This window comes from Taurulus bubalis (genome assembly GCF_910589615.1).
Source record: "Taurulus bubalis genome assembly, chromosome: 15".
NCBI classification, from domain to species: Eukaryota; Metazoa; Chordata; class Actinopteri; order Perciformes; family Cottidae; genus Taurulus; species Taurulus bubalis.
The window spans coordinates 10,181,249-10,205,231 of NC_136603.1; the positions used below are offsets into that span (position 1 = coordinate 10,181,249).

The following is a 23,983-nucleotide window of genomic DNA, read 5'->3' on the forward strand; positions in this document are numbered from 1 at the left end:
TGTTCACACCGGACGCGACGCGAATTTGCGGCGCGACCAGTTTAGATGTTAAGTCAATCCACAGACGCGCTGCGGCGCGAATTTGCGAATTTGCGGCGAGATAGACGCGTTGGAGGCGGCGCGAACAGAACGTTTGACCTGGGGCGAACAAAGCGAAGGACGCGGCGCGAATTCGCGTGAGTTGAATTCTCCCAACTCTGACGGAGAAATCGCGTGACGCAAAGTTGCGGCAGCCAATCAGCGTTGAGAATCAGCGTTGAGAAGCTCCGCCCGTCACCACCGCCGTCTCCCCGTTTCTGAATGAAACTGCTGCTGCTCCGCCTGAACCAGCGCTGACAGCGGCTTCATTGAGACGCTGTTGTGGGACTACGGATAATATTATGAACCCAGACACCATGGAGTTTGATGTTCCGACATATGTGGAGTTTATACAAAAAGTATAAAGCAGAACTAGTGGTTATTTCCATGGTGGATGGCATAATCGGTATCGTTTTACGGAGATACGCGAGACGCAGTTCCTGGAGGAGTCGGTGAAATTCACCGAGCTGTGTGCGGCTACGGATGTTGTTATGAACCCAAATACGAGGGCGTTTCATGTTCCGACATGTTTGGGACTTCCACAACAAATATAAAGCAGAACTAGTGGTTATTTATTCCATGGTCGATAGCGGAAATGAAAGCTTCGTCGCTTGTCTCTCACAGAGGCAAGCAACAGAGCTAAGCCACGCCCCTTTGGTCGCGCCGCGAATTCGCGTTTGGTGTGAACACCCTCTTTCTACTCGCGCGAGTAAACTTCCTGAACCTGGCATTATACTACCAGCCACATGTGAGTGCAACTCGGGTCACCAACTCTGATGATCACATCATTTACTTCTACTCTTTAGGACGTTTATAAGTCAATTCACAGCAGACAGTGCAGGTGAAACCAATATCAATACCGTTGACTTTGGCTTGGATCCTGGAACTGACACACCTTAATATAATTAAGCCCTCGTTAATGTTATCAATTACACCTGTGCTCTTCCTGCTATGACATGTCACAATGCCTGCTTCGAAAAAGGACAGATATGTTCGCACATTCAGAAAGTGACCTTGTAAAAAAAGTTGCGTTCAATGGATTTTTTCTTCAAAACTCATTCCATCTACATTTGTACATCTTTTCCCTATTGTCTTCCCATTCGGAAGAAAGATATGTTTAAAATAGTCAAGTTAGGCAAAGTTAGAAAAAAAAAATCACTCTCTGTTTTCTCCTACCCTAAGGAGACAGAAGCTGCTGTAACATACTAAACAGCCAAAAGATGTGGGTGTTGGGGAGTTTATTTTTGAGTAGATGGGACATGGGAGAGCGAGTTGGGAGCCGTTACCCGAGTAAGAATTTATGAATATTTGAATCGTTTTAATGGACATCTCTTGTATGAGCAACTAGTACTTCATCCGGAATAAGTTCTCAACCAGAAGCTGAAGTTGTGGCAGTCATCCCTTGTGGTTTTAAGGGTGCCCATGCAATGTGAGATCTTCACATTAATCTATGCTAGCTCATGGAGTTTTGGTTTTCGCCCTAAAGGAAGTTCTAACTTTGAATCCAGAGGGAGCTAGTTAGGACTCAGTGTCATAAAGGGGTTGCATCGTGCCTAGATATTGTGGTGGAAAGTCCTGTCCACCAGTCTGACCACTAACATTGCCCCTTTGATAAAGTAGTAGCATCTGGGACAAGTAAAGCACAGGCTCCTATGCAGCAGAAGTGTTAGTCTGAAAATCCTCAAAAATCTGTCTCAAAAACTATTTTGTTCACGAACACTTTGCTTTGAAAGCAATGCCAGGTTACTGCTGTAGGTACAAGATAAATTAGCGTAAGGTGCTTACTGTGGCTTACATTAGAGCAGACCTCCTGTGTATTGTAAGAAATGCTCAGTGATGATTGGACAATTACTTTTAACAAATTAGTTTGTAGAATACAGAAATACATGATTTTTTAAACAAAGTACACAATGTCCATATCAGATGACTGACTATCTGGAATATGAGATCAGCGACCTGACAAAATCATAGCCATTCTCAACATGTTTTTGAAATACTGTCCCTCCAATATTTTTGTCTATTTGTCTTTCTCTCTCTGCTCATTAAAACCTTGCGTTTTCCTCTTTTTAGAACTTTCCCATAAACTCAAGGTCAATAAAAGAGCTGTTAAAGTTAGAACAATTTTCGCCTCACAGATAGTTGTGCACGGAAGTAAAAAAAAGCGTGGTACATTTATGATAAAGACATGATAGCTCACATGGATGGAGCTGCACTGTTAGCTCCTCACAATGCATTCATTTCAACGTAAAAGCTGCAATTATACTAAAAGAGACTTTCTAATTCTCCATCCCCTTGTTCCGTTTCTTTCTGTTTCTCTTTATCCATAAACTCTTTCTCTACTCCTTCGCATGTCTTTCGCTGGCCCTTTATCCACACTTTGTCACTGTCAGCCAAAGGGATATTATCTGCATAAAGCAGTATGATCAATTCACTGAGCAATTAAGTTATTATCTTATCTATTCAGAGGAAGAAGAATCAGAATCAATTTCAATAGAACAAAAATAAATCCTCCCCCATCCTCTCTTTCACATTTGTGTCTTGTGCTTCAATAGGAGGCTTTTTGGTTTCCTTTGTGGTTCTTCCTTAGATGACATGGCTATACTCTTGGAAGACAGATAGTAAGAACAATAGAGTTGCATGTTGCATCGATCATACGCCTTAGTCGCACACAGTACTAGGTACATTACTGGGATGAACTTTCATGCACAGCTAGTGATTTTGCACATGCATAATGTGCATGTGCAATGCATGTGCAAATTCAAAAACATTTCAATCTCATGCCTTTTCACACATGCCATGGAAATGCCGGAAAAGACAGAGCAAGGGACAGTCCAGCAGATGCCGGTAATGCAATGGATGTCAACCGCCATACAACTCAACAGAAAAAGAAGCAGATGGGGCCTGGCCAGGTGTACAGTACATGTAACCATACAGTTATTGATACAAATGTGCAGCAAGGGATTGAGAGTAAAACACATTTTGTTAAACAAGCTAAGCAAGGATTACTCGCTTGTGCTGTATAGAACATACAAAGGCAGAGAGGACTTGTCGAGGAGATCTATGACACTGTGAAGCATGCATGGGTACTTAAGAGTGAGTGACTTAGACAAATTAAACAGAGAAGACAAGACCTTCAGTTCAGCTTATAAATTAAACTGCAGAATAGTATACCTATGCTTTAAGGCCAATTCATATTTCCGCATCCGCGATGGTCTGCTTAGGTCTGCGCGACGTAAATGTCATCATCCACCCGTGTCCACGAGGGTCTGACTCTATGCATAGTCTGACACCCACAGACTGGCTTTATGTCTGTAACAACAAGTCAATGATTGGATTCTGACACTATATCAGCATTAATGTATGCAACGAATAGGTTGGGGGAGAACCTAGGGGATTAACAGTGCATTGCATGTCAATATTAAGTCGATACTATAATGCAGCCATCACACTAAGGACCACCGTTGACAGTGGAAATCTATGGCCTATGATCTATGACCGTAGCAACATATTAGGTGTAGGAAGACAAGAAAGTAAGATAGTGATTTGTGACACAAGGGTGAAATTAAGGCTCTCATGAACAGCAATGAGCCAGCACCGTGCTGAGAGTAAGCTGACTCACCAACTTTCTTTCTCTCTTCATCTGATGACCATTGCCATAAGGTACGTTTAAAAAGCGAATAACCTAATATGAGGAATCAAAGACACTATTTATGATATTCCTGACAGTGGGTGTCAACATATGTAGAGTAATACATATTAATTCCTGGAGTCTTATATAACTTAATGTTAAATAGAAGCTATAATAAATAATATTTACTGCAATGCCGAGATACCCCAATGAGAGTCATTTCAAGCACACTTGGAAAGAGGGAAATATATTTTGAAATGTAGAGGGATCAAAGTCCTGCCCCCTCTCCCATCCTAACTACGATTACGGTTTCCTATCATCACTCTTTCCAAAAAGGTAAAACATGTTCCTGGGGTTTTCTGTCAGTTTATAAGCTCAATGGCTATCTTCTACTGACGTGGATGTAGACAGATTTATTTTCTTACCTTTACAGAGATAGAAAACATATCAGATATCACTAGCTTGTGTTCGAATAACCTCCTGTATCGTCAAAATCCTTGTGCATGATACACATGTTCAGTGTAATGAGTGTGGCTGGGTGGCTGCGAGACAGAACAAGACAAAAAGGCCAATAGCCAAGGACAGAAAGTGATACTTTGCTTGGCTGGGATACTTTGTTTTCATGCCTTCCAAGTTAATTTGGCTTGCATGGGTCAGCGCCTCTGACCGCAACACCCTCCAAAGCCACCCATCACCCAGCCCGATCTCCTCTGGCTATTTATTCCCAAAATCCACTGGTGAAATTGACTGAGGGCTAATCAACATTTAGCTCCCTCAGAGTGTGTTATTACACAGCAATTGATGGATGGTACAATTACACCCTGTGTCGCTTAGCTAAATGGCTATGTAATCCTAATGAGTTTTTATTCAAACACATAGAGGGGGTTGGAAGTAGAAAGGAAAGGAGGATGGAAAACGCAAAGGAAACCACAATGACATAAGGAAATGCAGTAAGCTACAAAGAAGGAAAAATAGACGTGATAGTGGCGAAATAACATAAGATAACCAGGTAACATGAAGAATGTGTATTACTCTTGTCGACAGTCAGGTCCGAAGCTACAATCTAGGTGGTTAAGATGCAAAGCACATTTTAATTTGGATTTGAATGCAAATGTGGATGAGAGTATAACTCTGATCATAGTTTTTATTAACCGGAATGGTGAGATTTTCCTAACCTTAACCATCAGTGCAGTAGTTGCTTAACCATAACCATATATGTCTGCTATAACTATAATTGTTTTTTTACTGAATGCAATATTGCCGTTCTTTTCAGGTGATGAGGTTGGATCAAATTCTTATTTTAAGAAAATCTTAAGAAAATCTTACATTTTCTCAAAGAAATCAGGCTGTATGAGTGATATACATAAAGTATATTGAATGGTATGTTACTACTGATACCGGTAACTCTTTATCTTCTCTTAATGTGTGACAAAAACGTAACTTCTCCTCAGTCAACTTAGGAAGTACAGCTTTAGACTTGCAAAGCCATTCTCCAGACCAAAGTAAAAGTCAAGTACACGGCCACTCGCAAGTTAAACATTGCAATAGTAAAGCTGAGATTTACAGTATTTTGCTATATTATGGCAAACATATGAGCTGACCGTATTCATCAGCCTGTACTGATGATGTGCAAGAAACCAAATACTTGCTTCTCATCCGGTGTGACTATAGTTTACAAAGTTTGGACAATAGATTAAAAAAGGAAAATAATAATAAAACAGCAACCAGGTATAGAGTCTCACTCCTCAGCCAAGACAAGCCAAAGCCACAAGGTCCCTTATTTCTATGCAAAGACTCACCCACAGGGTGGGGTCTAAATTAAATGTGGTCAGAGGATTAGACTGTTTTCCATAAGTGCCGTTATCCATTGGGTTTTGTAAATGAGGAGGAAGAGTCTGGTTCTAGTGGAACTATTGTACTCTGGTCATCTAAGCCTTAGCACCAGCCATTCTTGAAAAGGACTCCCTCATCTAAGTCGCAGTGGGAGGAAATTGATTTCGATCCTTCAGAGAAGTGGGTCTATATCATCCACCTTTTTTGGGAAGCTGCAGAGGGAGAGAGATATGAAGTTTGAAAGGCATCAGAGAGGCAGGGCGGGCTATTGTCACATCCCGATTCTCCTCTCCACTGCCTCTCTATTGAGTATGGCACTGCTCCGTTACGATAAGTACAATCACTACAGGTGTGTGTGTGTGTGTGTGTGTGTGTGTGTGTGTGTGTGTGTGTGTGTGTGTGTGTGTGTGTGTGTGTGTGTGTGTGTGTGTGCACTCGCCCAGTATGGTGAGAAAGTCTCATGCAATGCAATTCCTTGATCTCTCACCCCACAATCCAAAAACATTGACGTTGACAGCATGTTCAGACAATATGTAATTTGAACAAAGTCAATTAAAGTTAATTCAAATGATTAGTTTTTACTTTGAGACATCAGGTTCAGCTGTCTGCAGTATCTACACATTTCAACATGTTTGCCTTTTTGTCCACTGATGTGTTCATGTACAGGTCTGTTTTGAGACCTTGCTAAACGAAATAAGTCCTGAGGAAAAATATATTTTAGGCATGGTTATGACTTTCCTGACTGTTTACAAATGTTGGTGTCAGTCGGGGTCAGTTGCATATTTCTTTTGAATGCTCTTGATGGCGGTTATAATTGCAGATATTTTCGACAACATACATTTAGATAATTCAGCCACATTATATTGCAAAAATATGTTGTTTTTTTCCTAACTTTATTGAAGAGCGTGGTAGCGAGGAGCAGAAGAAAAATTGGAGAGCAGATGTTTTTATGAGCAGCTGAGTGTGAGCAGAATGCTTCAGCTAGAGCACAGATGATCTGTGAAGGCAACAATACATCTCAGTACAAGCATACAGTTTATGCAAAAACAGAGCAATTGCAAGCACATGCGTTTTAAGGAAAGCATAACAAAATCTTAACGTGAAATCAATGAGTCACTCTCAAATTGAAAGACTAGGCTCTTGAATAAAGATAAGAAAAAGCTCCATACAAACACAAAGGAATGCTCAGGCACATTTGTGATGGACGATACTAAAATGAAATAAAAAGGACAAGGCTTGAAAAAAGGTGAAAGAACTGAATTATTCCTAGTATGTTGCACCTGCATTAGTAGTGATCAAACATGGAGTTATTGTAAAGAGAAGTGCATTTCATTTACCAAAAGGGAACATCAATGTGCTTGGAAGTTTCAACACATCGTAGTGCAGCAGCAGTTTTCTGCACTCTCTGATCCAAGATAGATTTTTACAGTAAGCATATTTACAGGTCAGCATAGCTGCCACGTTAGATATGTGTCTATTTTGGTGATTTTCCTCTTATTGCCCTCCACAGGGCTACAGGTCAATACAAATAGTGAGCGTCTTTTGGCTCATTTGAGGGATGGCAGGCATTTATGTTATTCTCATTCCATTGTCCCATCAGTCCAGATCATTTTCCAAAAGACAGGGGAAGAAAATGATATGGGCTGACCAAAAGTGGGAGGGGAGCAAGAAATTGTATCTGTCAGTCAGACAAGGAGACAGCTGTTAACCCTGCCTATGATCACACACACACACACACACACACACACACACACACACACACACACACACACACACACACACACACACACACACACACACCCTTGAGTCAAGTTGAGCAAGGGTAGGTTTAAAATCAATGTCAGTATGGCAAAGAGTTTTGATGTCACATTTCCTTTCAGTTACAATAAACACATTACACACATGCAGTATACACGTGCACAACTTAAATAACCTACAGAAAGACACACAAATATTGACACATCATCAACCTCTGACTATCATCCATTGCTTATTTTCATTTTCAGAGAATCATTAATTTTCCGGGGCAGCTGTCCCCGTATCTCACACGTTCTTTTTCTTCCTCACACGCACTGACAAGCAATCCATTTGGTGACTGTTGCAGGTGGGAGAAGAAATGTTGGCACTGAAATATTGATATTAGGCACATACCGAAAATATATACTGAGATTCATGGGTGGCAGTGGAATCCAAACAGTGGAGATCACAATCCGACTTATAGGTCTTAAGGTGGATTTAGCTCTAGTACAGACTTCCCTGTCGCTGTCACTGCACATGGCAAAAAAAAGGAATATGGAAGAAATATAAAAAGTAAGCTGCCCATATTGCTCCCTATATCGGTGGGGGAGCGATTTCAAGGGACTCCTGACTCCAGGGATTTCCTGTCTGTTAAAGGGTGCTCCTCTTTTTTGCTGTCTTTGCAGCTTTTAAACTAGTTCCTGGTCAACGTCTTTCACCCCATCTTCCCTCTCTAACCTTTCTCTTCAGGATTTCTCTTTTCCCAACGGTCTCCCTTCCCACCTCACGCTGCCCTTCCTCGTGTCAAATTAAAGTGATGGAAATGAACTTGAGGGGACGCTAATTGCAATTGTCAATCCAATCTAGGCCGGGGCTGAAAGACAGGGGCTCCATAGCACTTCATCAGTCTTCATTAATATTGAAGGAGTTTGCTGAGGAGCAAGGGGCCAACGTAATCTGCACTCATCTAACAGTGCATCAACAATTAGGAAGCTGGGGAGGGCACCAATGGTGCCTGAGGGACAAATATGCCAGTCAAGAAGAAGTATGAAGAAAGATGTCAGAAGACAAGGATGGAGTGCAGCAATAGATGATGCTTTCAAATGCCGTGGGAAATAGTTTGTGAAGCAAGGCAAAGCGATTTCAGAATGTTGCGTTGGGCCTACAGAAAGCCGCTCATGAATGACCCATCAAGTGGTAATTGAATAGATGGCACTAGCAACAGTAATTATTATTATTTTTTTTTACTTTAAATAACATTTCACATATGTATGCACATCAATAAGACTATAATATCTCAATAATAATAATCAATAGGGTGTAAAAACCTCCTACAACGTTATGCAATTAATTTACACTTCAACCAATACGTGACCGAACCCCTAAAATCCAACATTATGAAAAATATATAACTGATCCCCAAGTATTGTATTTGTATGTGTACTGCTGTTACTTTTATTGAGTCCAACCCTTTACAATCCGTCTCTCTTATGACGATAACTTGTATTATTCTTGCACGCATAAACTGTAACAAGGATTTCTGACTGGCCCCTGAAGGCTGCATTATGGCTCAGTCAAAATGTATAAACCAGCAGTCAATATTGTGTGTTGAGCTTACAGTTTTATAGCTAAAGTGTATCTAAATAAATCTGGCGAAGGCAGAAAGATGGATTGACAATTGGTCATTGATTTATGACTGACACACACACACACACACACACACACACACACACACACACACACACACACACACACACACACACACACAATATTGAGCCCTGCACACAGCAATGCCTGTTGTTACTTCCTGCAGTTTTAGGGCTCAACAAAAAAAGCATTATTTTTTTTATAAAGCAAGTGTCTGGAGGGAGGATACTTTTCCATCAAAATGTCCTCTTTTGCACAACCTTCAGCTTGCAAACGCTGGTGAACTTGTTACAAACCCTGTTATATAATATCTGTGATGGCGCTAGCAAGTGCGTTCTGTGTTTGTGCACGGGTACAAAACATGTGAATATGGCCTCTGAGGTTTCATTTCAGTATAGAAAAACAGCTCTGGTTGGAACTACTGCTAGCTAACTAGCTTTCTTATGTTGCATAAGGGTTTTTGAGTTGCTTCACTCTCCCCTCAAGCCTTATTAACCGGAAGTCAAGACAACTGTAACTCAAAGAACATGGACAGAGGTTACTTTTGCATCTTCAATTTCTTCACTGTGGCAGCTGAGGATTGTGTCCTAGAGAGCCACAGTGGGAATAGTAGACCACTACCATCATTGTGAGCTGTCACACACACTAAAAAAAGAAAGATGTAGAGATTAATGTTATCTTGCAGCCTCATTCCAATTGTAAATGTTAAGGACAATACCTTAGTTTGCAATTGTGTTGTATTGGACTGCCTTATATTGAAAAATATCCATAATTTGTGTCAAAATAGACAATCTTTTTGCAAATTGAAAACAAATGATAATAAATAAACCAAGTGATTAATGTTTTGCAGGGAAGAACAATACAAATGGAAAGTAATGAAGGCGGTTGTGAGGTAGGATATTCTTATCTGTATTGTGCATCTGTAACATAACGTCTGAATATGCAATGTCCCGTTTTCCAGATGCCCAACTTCATTTGCATTTTCTCTACCCTTTTCTCTCAAAAAGAACACAAGCCCTATTGGAAATATTAAATGTTTCCATTTGGAAATGACAATTCCATAATTTATTAGCAGCTACGGGGACAGAGGAGGGAAGTCAGTGAATTGCTGCTACGCTGCTAAGCAATCTGATCACTGCACTAATATTGGGGGGGAATTACATGTTTACTAATGGTTGCAATGGCAAGACAAACAATCCAATCTGACTGTGGGTTTCTACTGGGACGTCGGGGAGGGAAAAATGAATATTTCATGTACACAGATCAGTTTATGAGCACACACGAGGAAGTGACATGAGGGAAACAAAGAGATTCCAAAGTGTGTGTTTGCTCTCCTCTGTGTCCCATTCACAAAATTAAAATATTACACTAACATGTTGAGCAGGGCCCAACTTGTCATTTCAATTTCTTACCGTGTATACATTCAGAATGCAAATGTGTGTTCTGCTCCTGATACGAGAAAAGGCTTCAACATAATGAGAATATGGATTTTGGAGTGAATTAAACGTTGACTGTGTGTGGTTAAAACTCACTGTTGTGCTATTGGTTTGAATGTGCATATGTGAGAGTGGGGGGGGAGAGCATCCACGCTGAAATGCATTGCGTTATTAATCACAGGGCGAGCGTTGATTCATCTGTCGTGGAGGCAGTTTGGAAGATGGACTCTATTTACTGCTAAAGCTGTTTGAGGGGCTTTGGGAGGCAGCCATCAATCTCTTGGCTATCTAGAAAAGAAAGAGCCAATGCACAGGCATCAGTTTCAATCACCGTCCAGAGACAGGTGGTATTGCACGCTGCTGCACAATAGTTTTCTCTTCACTCCTTCACTACCTCAAGGTGAAGTTTTTTCCCTCCCCGGGGAACCATGTTATTAATGTGTTTTATCATAATAATAATATTCCCTAAAAATACACACTGCACCCTGCCCTCTTGCTCCCTTGCTGTTTGGCACCCTGTGTTCCTAATTAGCATCTTCAATTAACCCATGTTAATTGGCAACCACGGAAAGGTGGAGGAACCTGGCAAGCGAGCGCCACAGGGAGTCGCTTAGTAAATGAGTGGTGGTGTAATATAGAAGTAGGCAGGTAAAGAGGGAAAGTAGTCAAAAGCACCTTTAACCTCAACGTGCAATGTCTTGCCTTCATGTAACATTAGCTTGCACTGATAAGACAATGCTAAAAGTGGGAGTGGGAATGTTGTTTTAAAGATTGGTGGTTTCATGTGGTTAAACTACAATCACACACACAATCCACCCCCCCATTTATTTTTCATCTGAGTCAGTGAGGCCTATTACCTCTGCAGGGGTCTAATGGTAGCACTTACCATCCATTGCGGCCTCTTTCTCAATATTATCTCGATTTTGTTTTGCATCGTAGGGGGTGTTGTCAGTACTGCTCTGCACACATTGCAGAACATTTAATGACTCCGTCTTGATGTGCTACTTTGATCAATCTCGATTGTTTTAGTCCATACGAATACACAGGAGAAGACGAGCGACCCAATTACTTTTACCTGATGTAAACAAACACTTTTGCCATATTAACTTCAAATTATCGCTGTAAGGCACACAATGTGAAAAACCAGAGCATGCCTTATTGTGGGACTCGGCAAGCCTCTGTAGCCCAGTTCATTCACACAGCAATACCAGCCAATGAATGCAGTCAGCACTTTACAGGAACACCAGGGGAGATCCCCAGACAGACTGGAATCAATTGGAGTTGGATGGCGTTAGCTGAACCGAGTGCAGGCAGAATGGTCTAGGGTGATGTTCCTGAGAATCAGAAGGCCAACAAAGGTCAACAATAGCAGCTGACTTGACCAAAAAAACAGGCAGTTTTTATTTGTCTCTCCTGCAAATTTCACAACAGTAACTCCTTCTGACCTCTCGTTACCACACTATTACTGCTCTGGCCCCTGACGGGCTGAGGCCTGTCATCACCTGCTCAGCCTGTTTGTATATGACACATGCATGTGTCCATCAAACCAAAATGGAAGTAAGCATTCATGCAGCCAAATCCACCTCAACTGTACTTCCTCAAAGCCTTTCAATCATTGGCTACAGCACACTGCTGCCTACATACTGCTCAAATGTCACACCTGTACCTCTCTTTTATAGTGTGAATCAGTTGGCTCACATGCTCAGTTCAGGAATAAGATGATGAAAACAATTGCTCTTAAATATCTGAACATTTTCTGAAAGGTGGGAATTCATGTTCAGTGCAACAGCATGTTTCCTTCTCTGTCTGCGAATCACGTTTAATCAAAAAGGAGATTAGCCAGATCAAGGTTTTGGATCACAATGGTATGAGCGTACAATCAGTTAGACACTCTGAGGAGGGAGGAAGTCTGATTACCCCCGATTAAAGCAAAATTCCTCACTTCTTATCATTGGCAATGTAGACACTAATCTGAGTGCTGATTGGTTGAAAAGGATCCAAGCACAGGGCATTCTCTCTGCAACAAGGTCACATGAAAAGAGAGTGAGTAAAAAGTTCAAATTCTGAACTTTTTACAATTTTTAGACAATTACTTGTATGAACGATGCAAAAAGTGGATGTTTGGATGGGTACTCATGTATTCTCAGTGTTTTGTAGTCTGAGTTTCTCTGTGCCTTGTATTGTTAGCCAGGCAGGCTGCTCATGCACTTTGGTGGATGTGAGTCCCTCTGTTGTGTCCGTCCGGCTTTGCTACCGCTCTGTGCTCATAGAGGTTATCACTGATAACGTTGTACCAACCCATGGAGTCATCGCAGGAGCGTAGAACCCACACTCCGGTTCCCTCTCAGGTAAACTCTATTAGCTTCTGTTAGCACTGTTTCAGTTGTTAGCACTATTAGCTGCTAGCCACTGTCTCCATGTTGAGAGCCATGGAGGCAATACAGATTTTCACACCAAGCCAGGAGGGATGACTTTGGATCTGTTTGTGGCTGTATCCCCATCCAATCACCAGCCTGAGGTTTTATCTGGGTCAGGTTTCTCAAATACTCTCTGGTTATCTGCAAGTGAAGACTGTTGGGCATGTATGTACAAGTTCAATTCAAAACCAGTTTTTTTCTTTTTTTTCTACTTACTCTGAGGAAGGTGAGGTTCCGACTGCGGTCGATGCTTGTGATCTCAAGGTTGCCCATTACGACTTCACAGTTCTCGTAGTATTTCCTCAAGGTGCGGTACTGCTGCTCAAGGTCCGACAGGGTGCTCAGCTTGTTCTCTGTACCAGCACATACTAGGGAACAGAGGGATAAGACAGTGTTACTACAACAGGTTTTGATTCAGAAAACACACACCCACCCACACAGGGTCTGACTTCATTTTTGACAGTTTTCACTGGGGAAAACGCTTGAACTGCAGTACTGGTCACATTGATATGATTTTCTTGTGAAATGAATGTAGTCTTTTTAAAAAACTACCAACAACAGCAACTGATGGGATTTAGCTGGTTTGTGTTTTTATGTGCCAGACTTGTGGCGCAATAATTATCAGAGACAATGTAGTGTGAACATGAGCCCATGGGCAGTGAGCTTCAGCGCCTGCTCAGCTGGCCTGGTCATGTAAGACCAGGAAGTCACTGGACCTCACGGCACCCTAACCACACCTCCAATCACCCATTGGGGCACACAGAGCACATGGAAGCTCTTCAGCTACTTGCGGTGCTGCTCATTTCACAAGTAATTAAACAGACCCATTTCCGAAACACACACCCCAAACCTCATGACGACGCAATCTGTCCAATCAGCTTTTGCTGCCAAGTCTAGCATGAAGAGGCACATATGTATGTATGGACTCGGATTGAGAGGAAAAAAAAAGCACATCAATCCATACATCAGTGTAAGAAAAAGACAACTTTGTGTAAACACCAAACCAACAATCCACCAATAACCCCATGAAACGTTTGCAGCTGTTGCTTATCGAGTTTAAATTGAAGCCTTCATTGAAAGTGTCCTTCTGAACTTAAAACACAAGCCACGTTGACAGCATTACGTGCCCTGACTCTTTTAATCCAAGCATGTTTTGTAAAGCTGCTGAATTGCAGCCAATTTTAAGATATAAACACTGACACTTGTTATTTCCAAGCATAATGATCTAGTTTCATTTGCATTGCCGTGGCGGTGTGGTTTCTTCCGCCTGCACCCTCTCGATGACAGAGGAGCCATCGGTGTGACGGAGGGGTGGCAGGTCCTTCCCTGAGTCTTGTCACACTGTCACCCATGAGCCATGCCTCTCTCTCTCTCTGAACACCTCCGCCCTGAAAGATCTTTACTGATGCATTGCATTTTAATCCAAGATCCCGTACACACCCTATAATATATACTACCCTTTGCTTCCCTTTTTATAACATATACCCCCTCAATTCAACCGGAATCTTTGCACTTTACCCTCTGGGCCAGCAATAAACTAAGCCAAGCTCATTTACCCTTTATCTCCACACAGTCTGTGGCAAAATCTTTCAATTCTATGTCCTATTTACTCCCCATCAATACACCACAGCACATGGGGAGGAGAGGATTTAGCCTCAAGGCAATACAAGCTGTAATGACAAATGGAATTGTGTTCAAACACTTCCACATCTAAGCAGATATTAGATAAGTTGAACTGGTCCGTTGTGTCCCGGACAATAACCGTACTAGCTGGTGGTGATTAGCCATGTTGCACATAGCATAACGTGCAACTAAGGAATGATATATGACAGACCTGGGTGTTTTCAATAACAGTTAGCGTAGGCTTGAGGGGGAAAGGGTGGAGGGTGAGGTGGGGGTCATAACGTGAGGATAGGTGTAATAAACTGTTATTGCACCCGTGGGGCAGGGTACCGAGATCAGAGGAATGGGACATTGTGGCATGTGGCGTCTGGTGAAATGTACTATTTTATACCAATATCCTTCCTAAAGCATGCATTCAGTAAGCCTGGTGACTTTGGAAACCTGGATGTGACGTCTAAATGCTTTGTTCATCTTCTCTCCATTAGTGATTTCTAATGAAACACTATGCAATCCTATAGCTCTGCATGAGGCCGAAAAAAGGCGCCGACTTGCCAAGTGAACCACAACAAAACCATCTGTGCAGTGTGTCGCTCATAGGAAGTGTGAACTGTTGCAGAGCTATAGATGATCATTCTGGTGATGTGTCTGCATGTGCATGAACCGGCCGTAAATAATAAACCTCAGGATGTATTACCCCCCTCTCACTGCATGATCAAATCGATTTGTCTTCATGCTCAATATGTAACACCTGAGCCTGTACATCACAGTAAAGGTTGTAGAAAACACAGCCTCTGCTCTTTATATTGGTGCAGCCGGCCTACCCAGGAAGACATGCTATAAGACACTGAGTTGTCGGCTGTTTAACATACTGCCTATGATGCGGGAATAGACTTCAAGAACAGATGAATCTTCACGTTGTTTAAAAACTTACGGCTGCTCAATAAAAGAGAATCCATCTTATCTGTTTGATGGATTTCCCTCCCAGGCACACTCAAAGCAGAGAATGCCAATGAGGTTCTTTCCCTCTATTCCATATATATGTATGGTATATTTGCCAGTATGTGTAAATTGATTCAATTTATGTGCAGTTCATTTCATCTCAAAAGTGATGGATTAAGGCAATGAATCATAATAATTCAGGATTTTCCAATACATGTAATTAATGAGAAGATTATGAGTCGATGGGTGGAATTTCATATCTGGATCAATTCATATGGTCGAGAAGATAATTTAGTTTGTTTATGCAATGCTTTGACAGAGGCAGCGAGCTTGTGAGCAAGCTGGTTTACCCCCTCATTATTTCATTAAATATAACAAACATATTGGAATATAGACGGGGCAAAATTGCATTAACCACGTGTTAGTGGACACCAAATATCAGAAGTGACAAGGTAATATGAGCTCTCTCTCTCTCTCATATATATATATATATATATATATATATATATATATATATATATATATATATATATATATATATATATATATATATATATATACACACACATACACACATAAGTCAGACTTATCTCCATTAAATATGACTATTCTCCATCCATTTATCTTTCTCTCACAAGTCATTCATAAACTTTCTGAGGGACAGATGGGTTGGTAGCTGGTTTTAAATGGCTTCCAAGCAGCCCCCATGTGTCTCCAACAGACAACCACCAGACCGGAATGCATCTATCACGGTCTCTGAAACAATCGCAGTATCACAGTCAGATATAGAGGGAATGCAAACAGTGAGCTTCCTACATAAACACAAAACTGAAGAAAAAAATGTTTGCAGTGACTGAAAAGCCCCGGAGCCACATTCCCATATTTTTTTCCCTTCTTATAAATATCCTCATCAGGATTAAGTTGGCACTGCACTGCTGTGGTTCCTGCTCCTTGCCCAAGTCATTTCATAGGTAGTGCACACAACAATTTCATCAATAGTGCCTTGTGCGATTATTGAATGCCTATAAAGCTGGCGAGTCTCAGAGGTTTATAGGCTCCTGCCAGGGATGCCGGCAAAAGGTCATCCCAATAGCCAGTAACTGACTGAATTAAATAAAGTTGCAAATGTCACTTCCATAAGTAAACACTGTCAATAGCTGAGCTTGGCTAACGTGCCTCGAATAAACAGGGGGACCTTGTCGAAGTAGCATTCAAACACTGACTCTGACTGGACAAAAATTACTACATTTTCTGTCACAGAAAATAAAAAAGGGCCACATCTGAGGTCAGCGCTGTCCTTTGTCCCGTAAATGTCCCCCAGATGAGCTTTTCTGGCTAAATATGAGTTACAAGCCACTGCTTCTGATGGTAATCATGGCCCAGATTATTGTCCATCTGCTGAGCGGCTTAATAAGCATCAGAAACAGTAACTAGATGAGTGTTCGTGATGACGGCACGGTCCAGTACCGCTAACCTCTCACTGCCCTCTGAGCTCTGGTCACCTACCAACAATGCTGTCGCTGTCTCCATATGGTCGGCCATAAATTAGCATTCACGCCGTCGCTGGTGCACACAGGACCAAAACCTTGTGGGAGTTTTCCATAGAGGAATGCTTGCAGCTGTGCGCACCTTTTCCTAACAGATTGACTACATTGCATGGATCTAATATATATATCAAATGTGACTAACAGCACATCAGCACATGATCAGCACATGTACTGTTTAGTCTCACCATCCTCATTAACCCTCGTTCCTGCAGCAGGCTCTTGTTAGCAGGGGTCTATTCAAACTGAGAGGATAAAAGACCTAAAAACACTGGGAAAATAAATAGCAATACGAGATTGTTTTAAATAAGAGAGTATGCCATTAACTCATGTAAATATATGCATAACCACCCTGGGGGAAATGTGTAAACATGCATTTACCTTCCATAACATCCCTGTATTGAACTATGGTACATTTCAAACACTATCTTTTATCCTTTTTTGTCAATCTAAATAGCGATTTACACTCATTCATTCTCTCTGATGTTTGGTGGGACCGAGTGCTCAGTGATACTATCGCTGTCGGTGAGGAAGCCGGCGTGGCAGGAGGGAGAACAGATGGAGGGAGTGGAGGTTTTAAATGGAAGCATGCAAACAGTTATTAAGCCACTGATAACACACTACTGTCTCCTATGTCTGTCTGTGTGCTTGTTTGTTGTCAGTGTGGATGGTACTGTTGCTATTAAATACACAAACAGCGATTACAGCCATGTAACAATGTGTAGCTCGGTATGTACATTTCATAAATTTGGATATGACAATTCAGGAATTTTCAAATATTCTTGTGAACAAACTTAAGATGGAATTTATAATGTTATGTCTTTATTTGAACACATTGTATGTTTAATTCAGTGGCTCCGGGAGTTACTAGGATTTTTTTTATTGTGGGGAAACCGGTCTGTCCAATGCCTGGACGTTTGAAGGCTGCACCCTATCCATTTATTCCCTCACACCATCATGCTCTCGGTATCTCTGTAAGATTTAAACTTGTCTCCAGACAAGAGAAATCTATCTAAGTCACAGGGGAGTGATTGGCTGACACGGACATACACCTCATTACCCCAAATCCTCTTGCTGCTTCTCCTTGACTGAATGCACTGCTGACAGTAGGTTTAGACCCTACACTGGCCAGTACATGTATGTATGTATGCGTGTGTCCACATATGCAACTGGGACCCTCAGTTTTGAGACACCCTCCAAACAGACAAAGTGTATTATTGACCAGGATAAAGCAAATTAGGGAAAACTGTTTACTTTGCACGTTTTACTCCAAACACTGTTTGTAGCCTCTTTTGAAATGCTCTGTGACAGTAGTCAGCTATGTGAGTTTTTTTAAATGTCAAAGTCTGAAAGTATTAAAGTACTCCAAGTTCAATAAAATATTTAAGGCTAATTTTACTGATACTGGTAGTTATAGTTCAAGTTTAGTTATAGTTAAGTCTACTCCTCGTATCCAATCAACCAGTGACTCCTCAGCTCGGTCTGTCACAATTTATAAATGCTTTTTTTTCTTATGCAATGATACGTGTCTTTGCATTTAACATGTAGAAGGAATTTACATGTGAGAAACCTAGATAATGATGTGACAAGCTGGGCTTGCATCTATGTAGTGATCTTAGTTAACAAACTGTAAACCAGTCTGATGTTTGATGTGTTTTCTCTGTATTTTTGACTATTTTGTAAGTTGCCATTGCAAACAGCTGTTAATATATTACAGTTCTGCAGCAACAATAGATGGCACTACTTAAGCATTGATTTTGTGTTGCTTATTCATGGACGATTATAGTGAACTGAGAAGCTTTGTATGAGCACATTTAGAAAAGCGTGGAATGATACAAAAGCTCTGGTTATCTGTGATTATTGAGCTTATCTGGTTGCTTAGCTTCCATAAGAAACAATTGGTTGTCTAGTAGTTGATATGAGGTGATATGATGCAATTTCATTTTTGGGGACTTTAATACAAGGACATGATTAAATCATAAGTCCAAATTAAAATCAACCTGCATGGTTATCAAATATACATTAGGTCCTGTCATCAGTGATGGTGACTGTCGCTCAATATAGTCATTGATGCTGATGGGGTCATTTACAAGTTCTGTTTTCAATTAACTGCCATTCAAATAATCTGGTAATAGCGGAATGACTTTTTTCTGTTCTGCATGTGAGGACATTGTTTTACTAAGGGTTTAAACTGCTGTATTTGTTGGTAAAGTTTTACTATATCAAATGCAAACAGTAATCAAACTGCAGGCTAAAGACACAGCAGAGCCTATAATGTACACATGTGGACTGTGATCAATATGATATGAAATCATCTACATTTATTTAGCTATGTGGTAATTGCAGGAATGACAGAAGGTGCAGTTCACACAAGTCATTGGCCTTTGGAATGCGGTACAAAAAGGAGAAGCAGACAACATGCATTGTGGCGCGAGCCTTACAGAAGTCCGTTCAACTTTAGACTCCTCCCTTTGTGTGATTTTGAATCACTTAAAATAAAATGGCAGGGAAGAAGAGAGGGTTAAACTGTTGGGTTATGTCAACGAGAAGAGGGTGGAATATCTCAAGCATGTCATACATTATACCAGTTATGCTACAACAAGTGGAGGACAACATAAACCAGTTTAAGTGAGATGCTGGCAATACGAGATGCGGCATTTCAAAACTAAATAGCGCCAAAAGCACCTTCATCATTTACTCCACAGCCCTCGTGATCAAGGAAGTGGGTGGAGATATTCTTTAGATGAAGCAATCGTTGTCTCCTCAAGCACATTTTGAAGCAGCCAATGAAGGACCTTCCATCGTGGCTCTGGATAGGGCTTTAAAGGTACGCCCACACACTGTGTGGTTTCTGAGCTTGATCGTGGTGTGCATGATGGAGTCAGTTTAACCTCCTCGATGATGGAGCGGATCATGCCTCTCTGAAAGCAGCTGTATGACAAGTGTAGCGTGTTGCCCAGAGAGGATTTGTTGACCCTCTTTTCAGGCGCATGTATTCCCACCTCCTGAAATTTTACCGCCAAGTATTTTGAGTAAATATCATGCCAGGGAGTTTGGCATGGCAGCTTCTCTCACTACGACCTCCCGAGAGAGCTCTGACAGCTCAGCCAACAACAACGAGAACCTTACAGCTGACTTTGGTGGTGTTGTAAGATGAATGGTCGTCCAGGGGTTACTAGGACATTATGCTTTGGATCATCTTTACGAAAAATGGTTGGACTCAATAGTTAAGATACTAAAAAGTACCTTTTTTTTATGTTTGGGAACATTATTCAAGTACGGCCAGTTATGTCTAAATACAATCAGCTTTTCAGTCTGGCTTTTTGGTTGGTTTATTACAACCTCAGGGTGTGTGTGTGTGTGTGTGTGTGTCTGTCTTCACATATGCATCTGAGGCTGTGCTTGTGCTTACTGTATTAAATGGTAGAACCACCGGACTTTTCTTGAGCTTCAGGCAGAGCCTCTCCAATCACAGACAGTTTTTTAAATTTTCCCAGGGAGGCTTTGCCTTTGCTCTTGCAGTCTCAAAAGCTCCTTGGTAACACAAGGTGGAATTAAATTTATGCTCTTTATATGCTAATAGTAGAAACAGAAAACCCCTGAGGTGGTTCATATCCCAGTAGTCTGCAAAAGAGAGACTGTAGATAGGCTGAGCAATGGGGTCAAATGATCAGCTCACATCCTAAATTGGTGTGCTCATGTGTATGTGTGTGAAAGAGAGAGAACACTTGGTGTGTGTATGTGTGTGTATGTGTGTGTGTTTGTGTGTGTGTGTGGTGCCTCTGAGTTTTTCTGCTTCAAGTAACATGCTGACAAACTTGACTGGACCTCAGGGGGCAATCAGTAGTACATGCACACATACACAATGGAGCTATTTACAGATCCAATTTTTTTTTTTTTACGATTTACACTCACACAGGCGTCCACGTAAATCATGGGAAAGCAGAACTAAACGATACCTCTGTGTGCCTTACATCGACAGAAGGCTAAGAAATATACAAGGTATAAGATAAATACCTTTAACTTAACACACACTTGCACAAATAGTCAAACTACACACACAAACATACTCACAAACACACTCACACTGACTATAAGAATGAAAGCATCGGCCCTGCGTGACTCGATGTTAAAATATGACATGCACAACCTTTAACATCTGACTTTATCTTTGTCTCCTCTCATCTCCCTTCAGTTTTGACCCCTATTTTTCCATCTCCTTCAAATGTGATCTTTTTTTTTATTTCAGATTTATTGCACAACGTAATTTATATTCCCAACCAGTCCCACTGTAGTATTAATCCCAATCATTTCAGTGGGTCAGATATTTACCGGCAGTTAACCTGCAAATTGCTGCTAGAAAGTCTCCTCATGGTATAAGTTAATAGGTATTCTATTGATGTCCTCTCTGGGAGATATCTGTCTTCATTAGGCATTAAAAAGTGACTCAAAAAGGGGCTGAACTCTATTCATTGTGTAAAAAGGGGACATTTTGTTTCAACACAACCTACTGTATCCAGGAAAAGTCTGAACTTCATGCACTTTCTCTACAACTCCGTACTTCACATTCACACAGTCGCATTCACAGCAGGAGCAGTATCTTCTACTGTTGGCCACTGAACAGCTCCACGGGGGCAGCCGTGGGGTTAAGCACACTGCTGAAGGCTCATGGGTAGTGGCTGGGGAGTGCAACTCTCGTACTTTACTCACAAGCCTTTTTTTCCCAACCAGTCTGGAGATGGGAATCACTGACCTTCCATCTGCAGTCCTGCTTCTCTTGCCTCTGGGCTTCTACCACTTCCTCATTCCCATCCCTTTCTCTCTCTGTCTCTCTGTATTCCATAATTCAGGCTGAGGTATGTGAATCCATTCTAGCCCCCATTCTAGGAGTGAGCGAAATCCCTTCTGATAATTTTTCTTTTTCACACAGCATCTGGGACACCACTATCAGTTAAGCCAGCAGGCCGGTCAAAGTGTTGCTTCATATTCTTCATGACTCCAGTGCATCCCGGTTTCCAGCCCCCATGTGTGGTCCTACCCATGAATCTTAATCTTGTACCCAAACAGTTGCCATCAATTATCCCGGCTGCTACTGCTAACTCTTCCCCTGCCTCCCATTTTTCCCCATTAAAAAGAGCTTTTTTTTTTCCTCCTTGCTGTGACGGAATTGCCTCGCTCGCTTACCCGGGAAACGACTTCTCAGCAGGCTTGCGGACCTGGGGCTTTCCACAGGTAGAATGGATGCATGTGTGGGCTTCTGTGTTTATTGTACATGTGCCTGCGAGCATCTGTGTTTTCTCTGCGTGAGTCAATTTTTTGCAAGAAAATGTTTGGGAGCAGAGAGCTCACCAGGCAGGAGAGAGCTCATCAGGCCGTGTAGCATCAAGACAGAAAATGAAATGAAATCTAAATCGTGAAGATACAAATTACTGCAAATTCAAAACCCATTCAATGGTGACAGGATTTAACCAGAACTAGGATTTGTCACAGCAATCATTTTGCAATAGTCAAAGGAGTTGATCCAGGTGCTAACATTCCAAATCAGCTCACTGGATGATTTTCAAGTTATTTGAAGATGTTAAACAGTTCCGGCTCGGCAAATAAACCCTTACATTAACCACACATTTTTGAAATAGAACATGTTTGAGGACAACAAGATTAGTTTAGTTCCTTCTGCTTGTGATGTCATATCACAATAGTCACTGACTGGGGAGAAATTACCTGAACTTTCTATAAAGTTTGTAACTTCAGTTTTCTGTCACGTTTATCATACTCCAGTCAATGTCAAAAAAATATATCTGAAAGAGCCCTTCTACAATTAGAGCATGAACAAAGAGTTTCCCTCATAAAGAAGAGGAAGAAAAGAAATGCTGGCAACTTTTCTTTTCTTCAAAAATTAATTATACTTATTTTGCATCAAATACATGTCTCATTCAACAAGCAGACATCTCTTGGTATCTCTCTTTTCTCCGCCTGTCAGATGTGACACCATGTGTCATTCAGGAAACTGCATGTCACATGCAACAGACATGTCTGAAGCTGTCAACACGTGAGATAATGCATTCCATTAAACCGCTGGAACACGCTGATGAGCAGACAGGCTGGGTGTTTATGTGTGAGGCATCAAGACGGAAAGAAGACGCTGCTGGAGGCTTTTCATTGTCTGGCTGTATTACTGTTGCTCATTGCTTCTATGCAAGGTACCTCTGTTGTCAAAACAAGCTCTAAAGGGATTTACAAAGAGGTTTATGAGAGGATTCTAGTTTATTTATTTTTGGGGGATTTGGAATATAGCGAGACCAGTGTCTAACGCCAAACTACCTCACATTTCAAAGTAAAGGTTCTGCAAGGTCTGTTTGAACTTCTCTGTGCAATGAGTTTCAGTAAATCCAGCTACCTGGAGGCATCGCCCGGGGCTGAAGCCGATGAGAACACAGACATCCAACTTGTTTAAGGCAGACTAACCTGAAGCACAGCATTTTAAAGAGTAGGCCTTCTAGGCGTGAATTAGATTTGAATCGGCATATATATATATACATACACATATATATATGTGTGTGTGTATATATATATATATATGTGTGTGTGTGTATATATATATATATATATATATATATATATATATATATATATATATATATATATATATATATATATATATATATATATATATATATACACACACACACACATATATATATGTGCAAAAATAAACATTTACTTTGCCCTCGAGTTACAACGTTTACAAAGATAAGATCCCACACCTGCCCCTAAAGGGCATTCAAACGTTAGATGCAGGATGATTAATTTAGGCTATTTCTTGTAATACCTAATGCAACTTAGTTAGATTTACAGAAAATAAAAATGCTTGATTAATCAAATAAAAAAAAAAATAGTTGGAGCCCTAGATGTTATATTTAAAATGAGTTTGAATGTTGTTTTCGGCACTTGTTTCCCGCCACAGTGACGTACAGAGCCACAGGACATGCAACACAGATCTCTGGTCAGACTTAAACTGAAAAGTGTGTTGTATGAGTCTCAAACACAAACCGGTTGTTGTGCTTTATTTTTTTTTATTGGACTTAAACACACAGACGAGCC

General features: G+C 41.1%; 1 protein-coding gene across 1 annotated transcript in view; it reads right to left on the minus strand.

Annotated features, from left to right (window-relative positions):
- erbb4b (erb-b2 receptor tyrosine kinase 4b) overlaps window positions 1–23,983 on the minus strand; it is a gene marked incomplete at both ends in the record, with an annotated part of 274,023 nt that overhangs the window by 128,777 nt on the left and 121,263 nt on the right. The window contains one exon of the mRNA XM_079231242.1: window positions 12,993–13,144. Coding sequence (XP_079087368.1) covers window positions 12,993–13,144 — 152 coding nt within the window. The remainder of the gene's footprint in view (window positions 1–12,992; window positions 13,145–23,983) is intronic.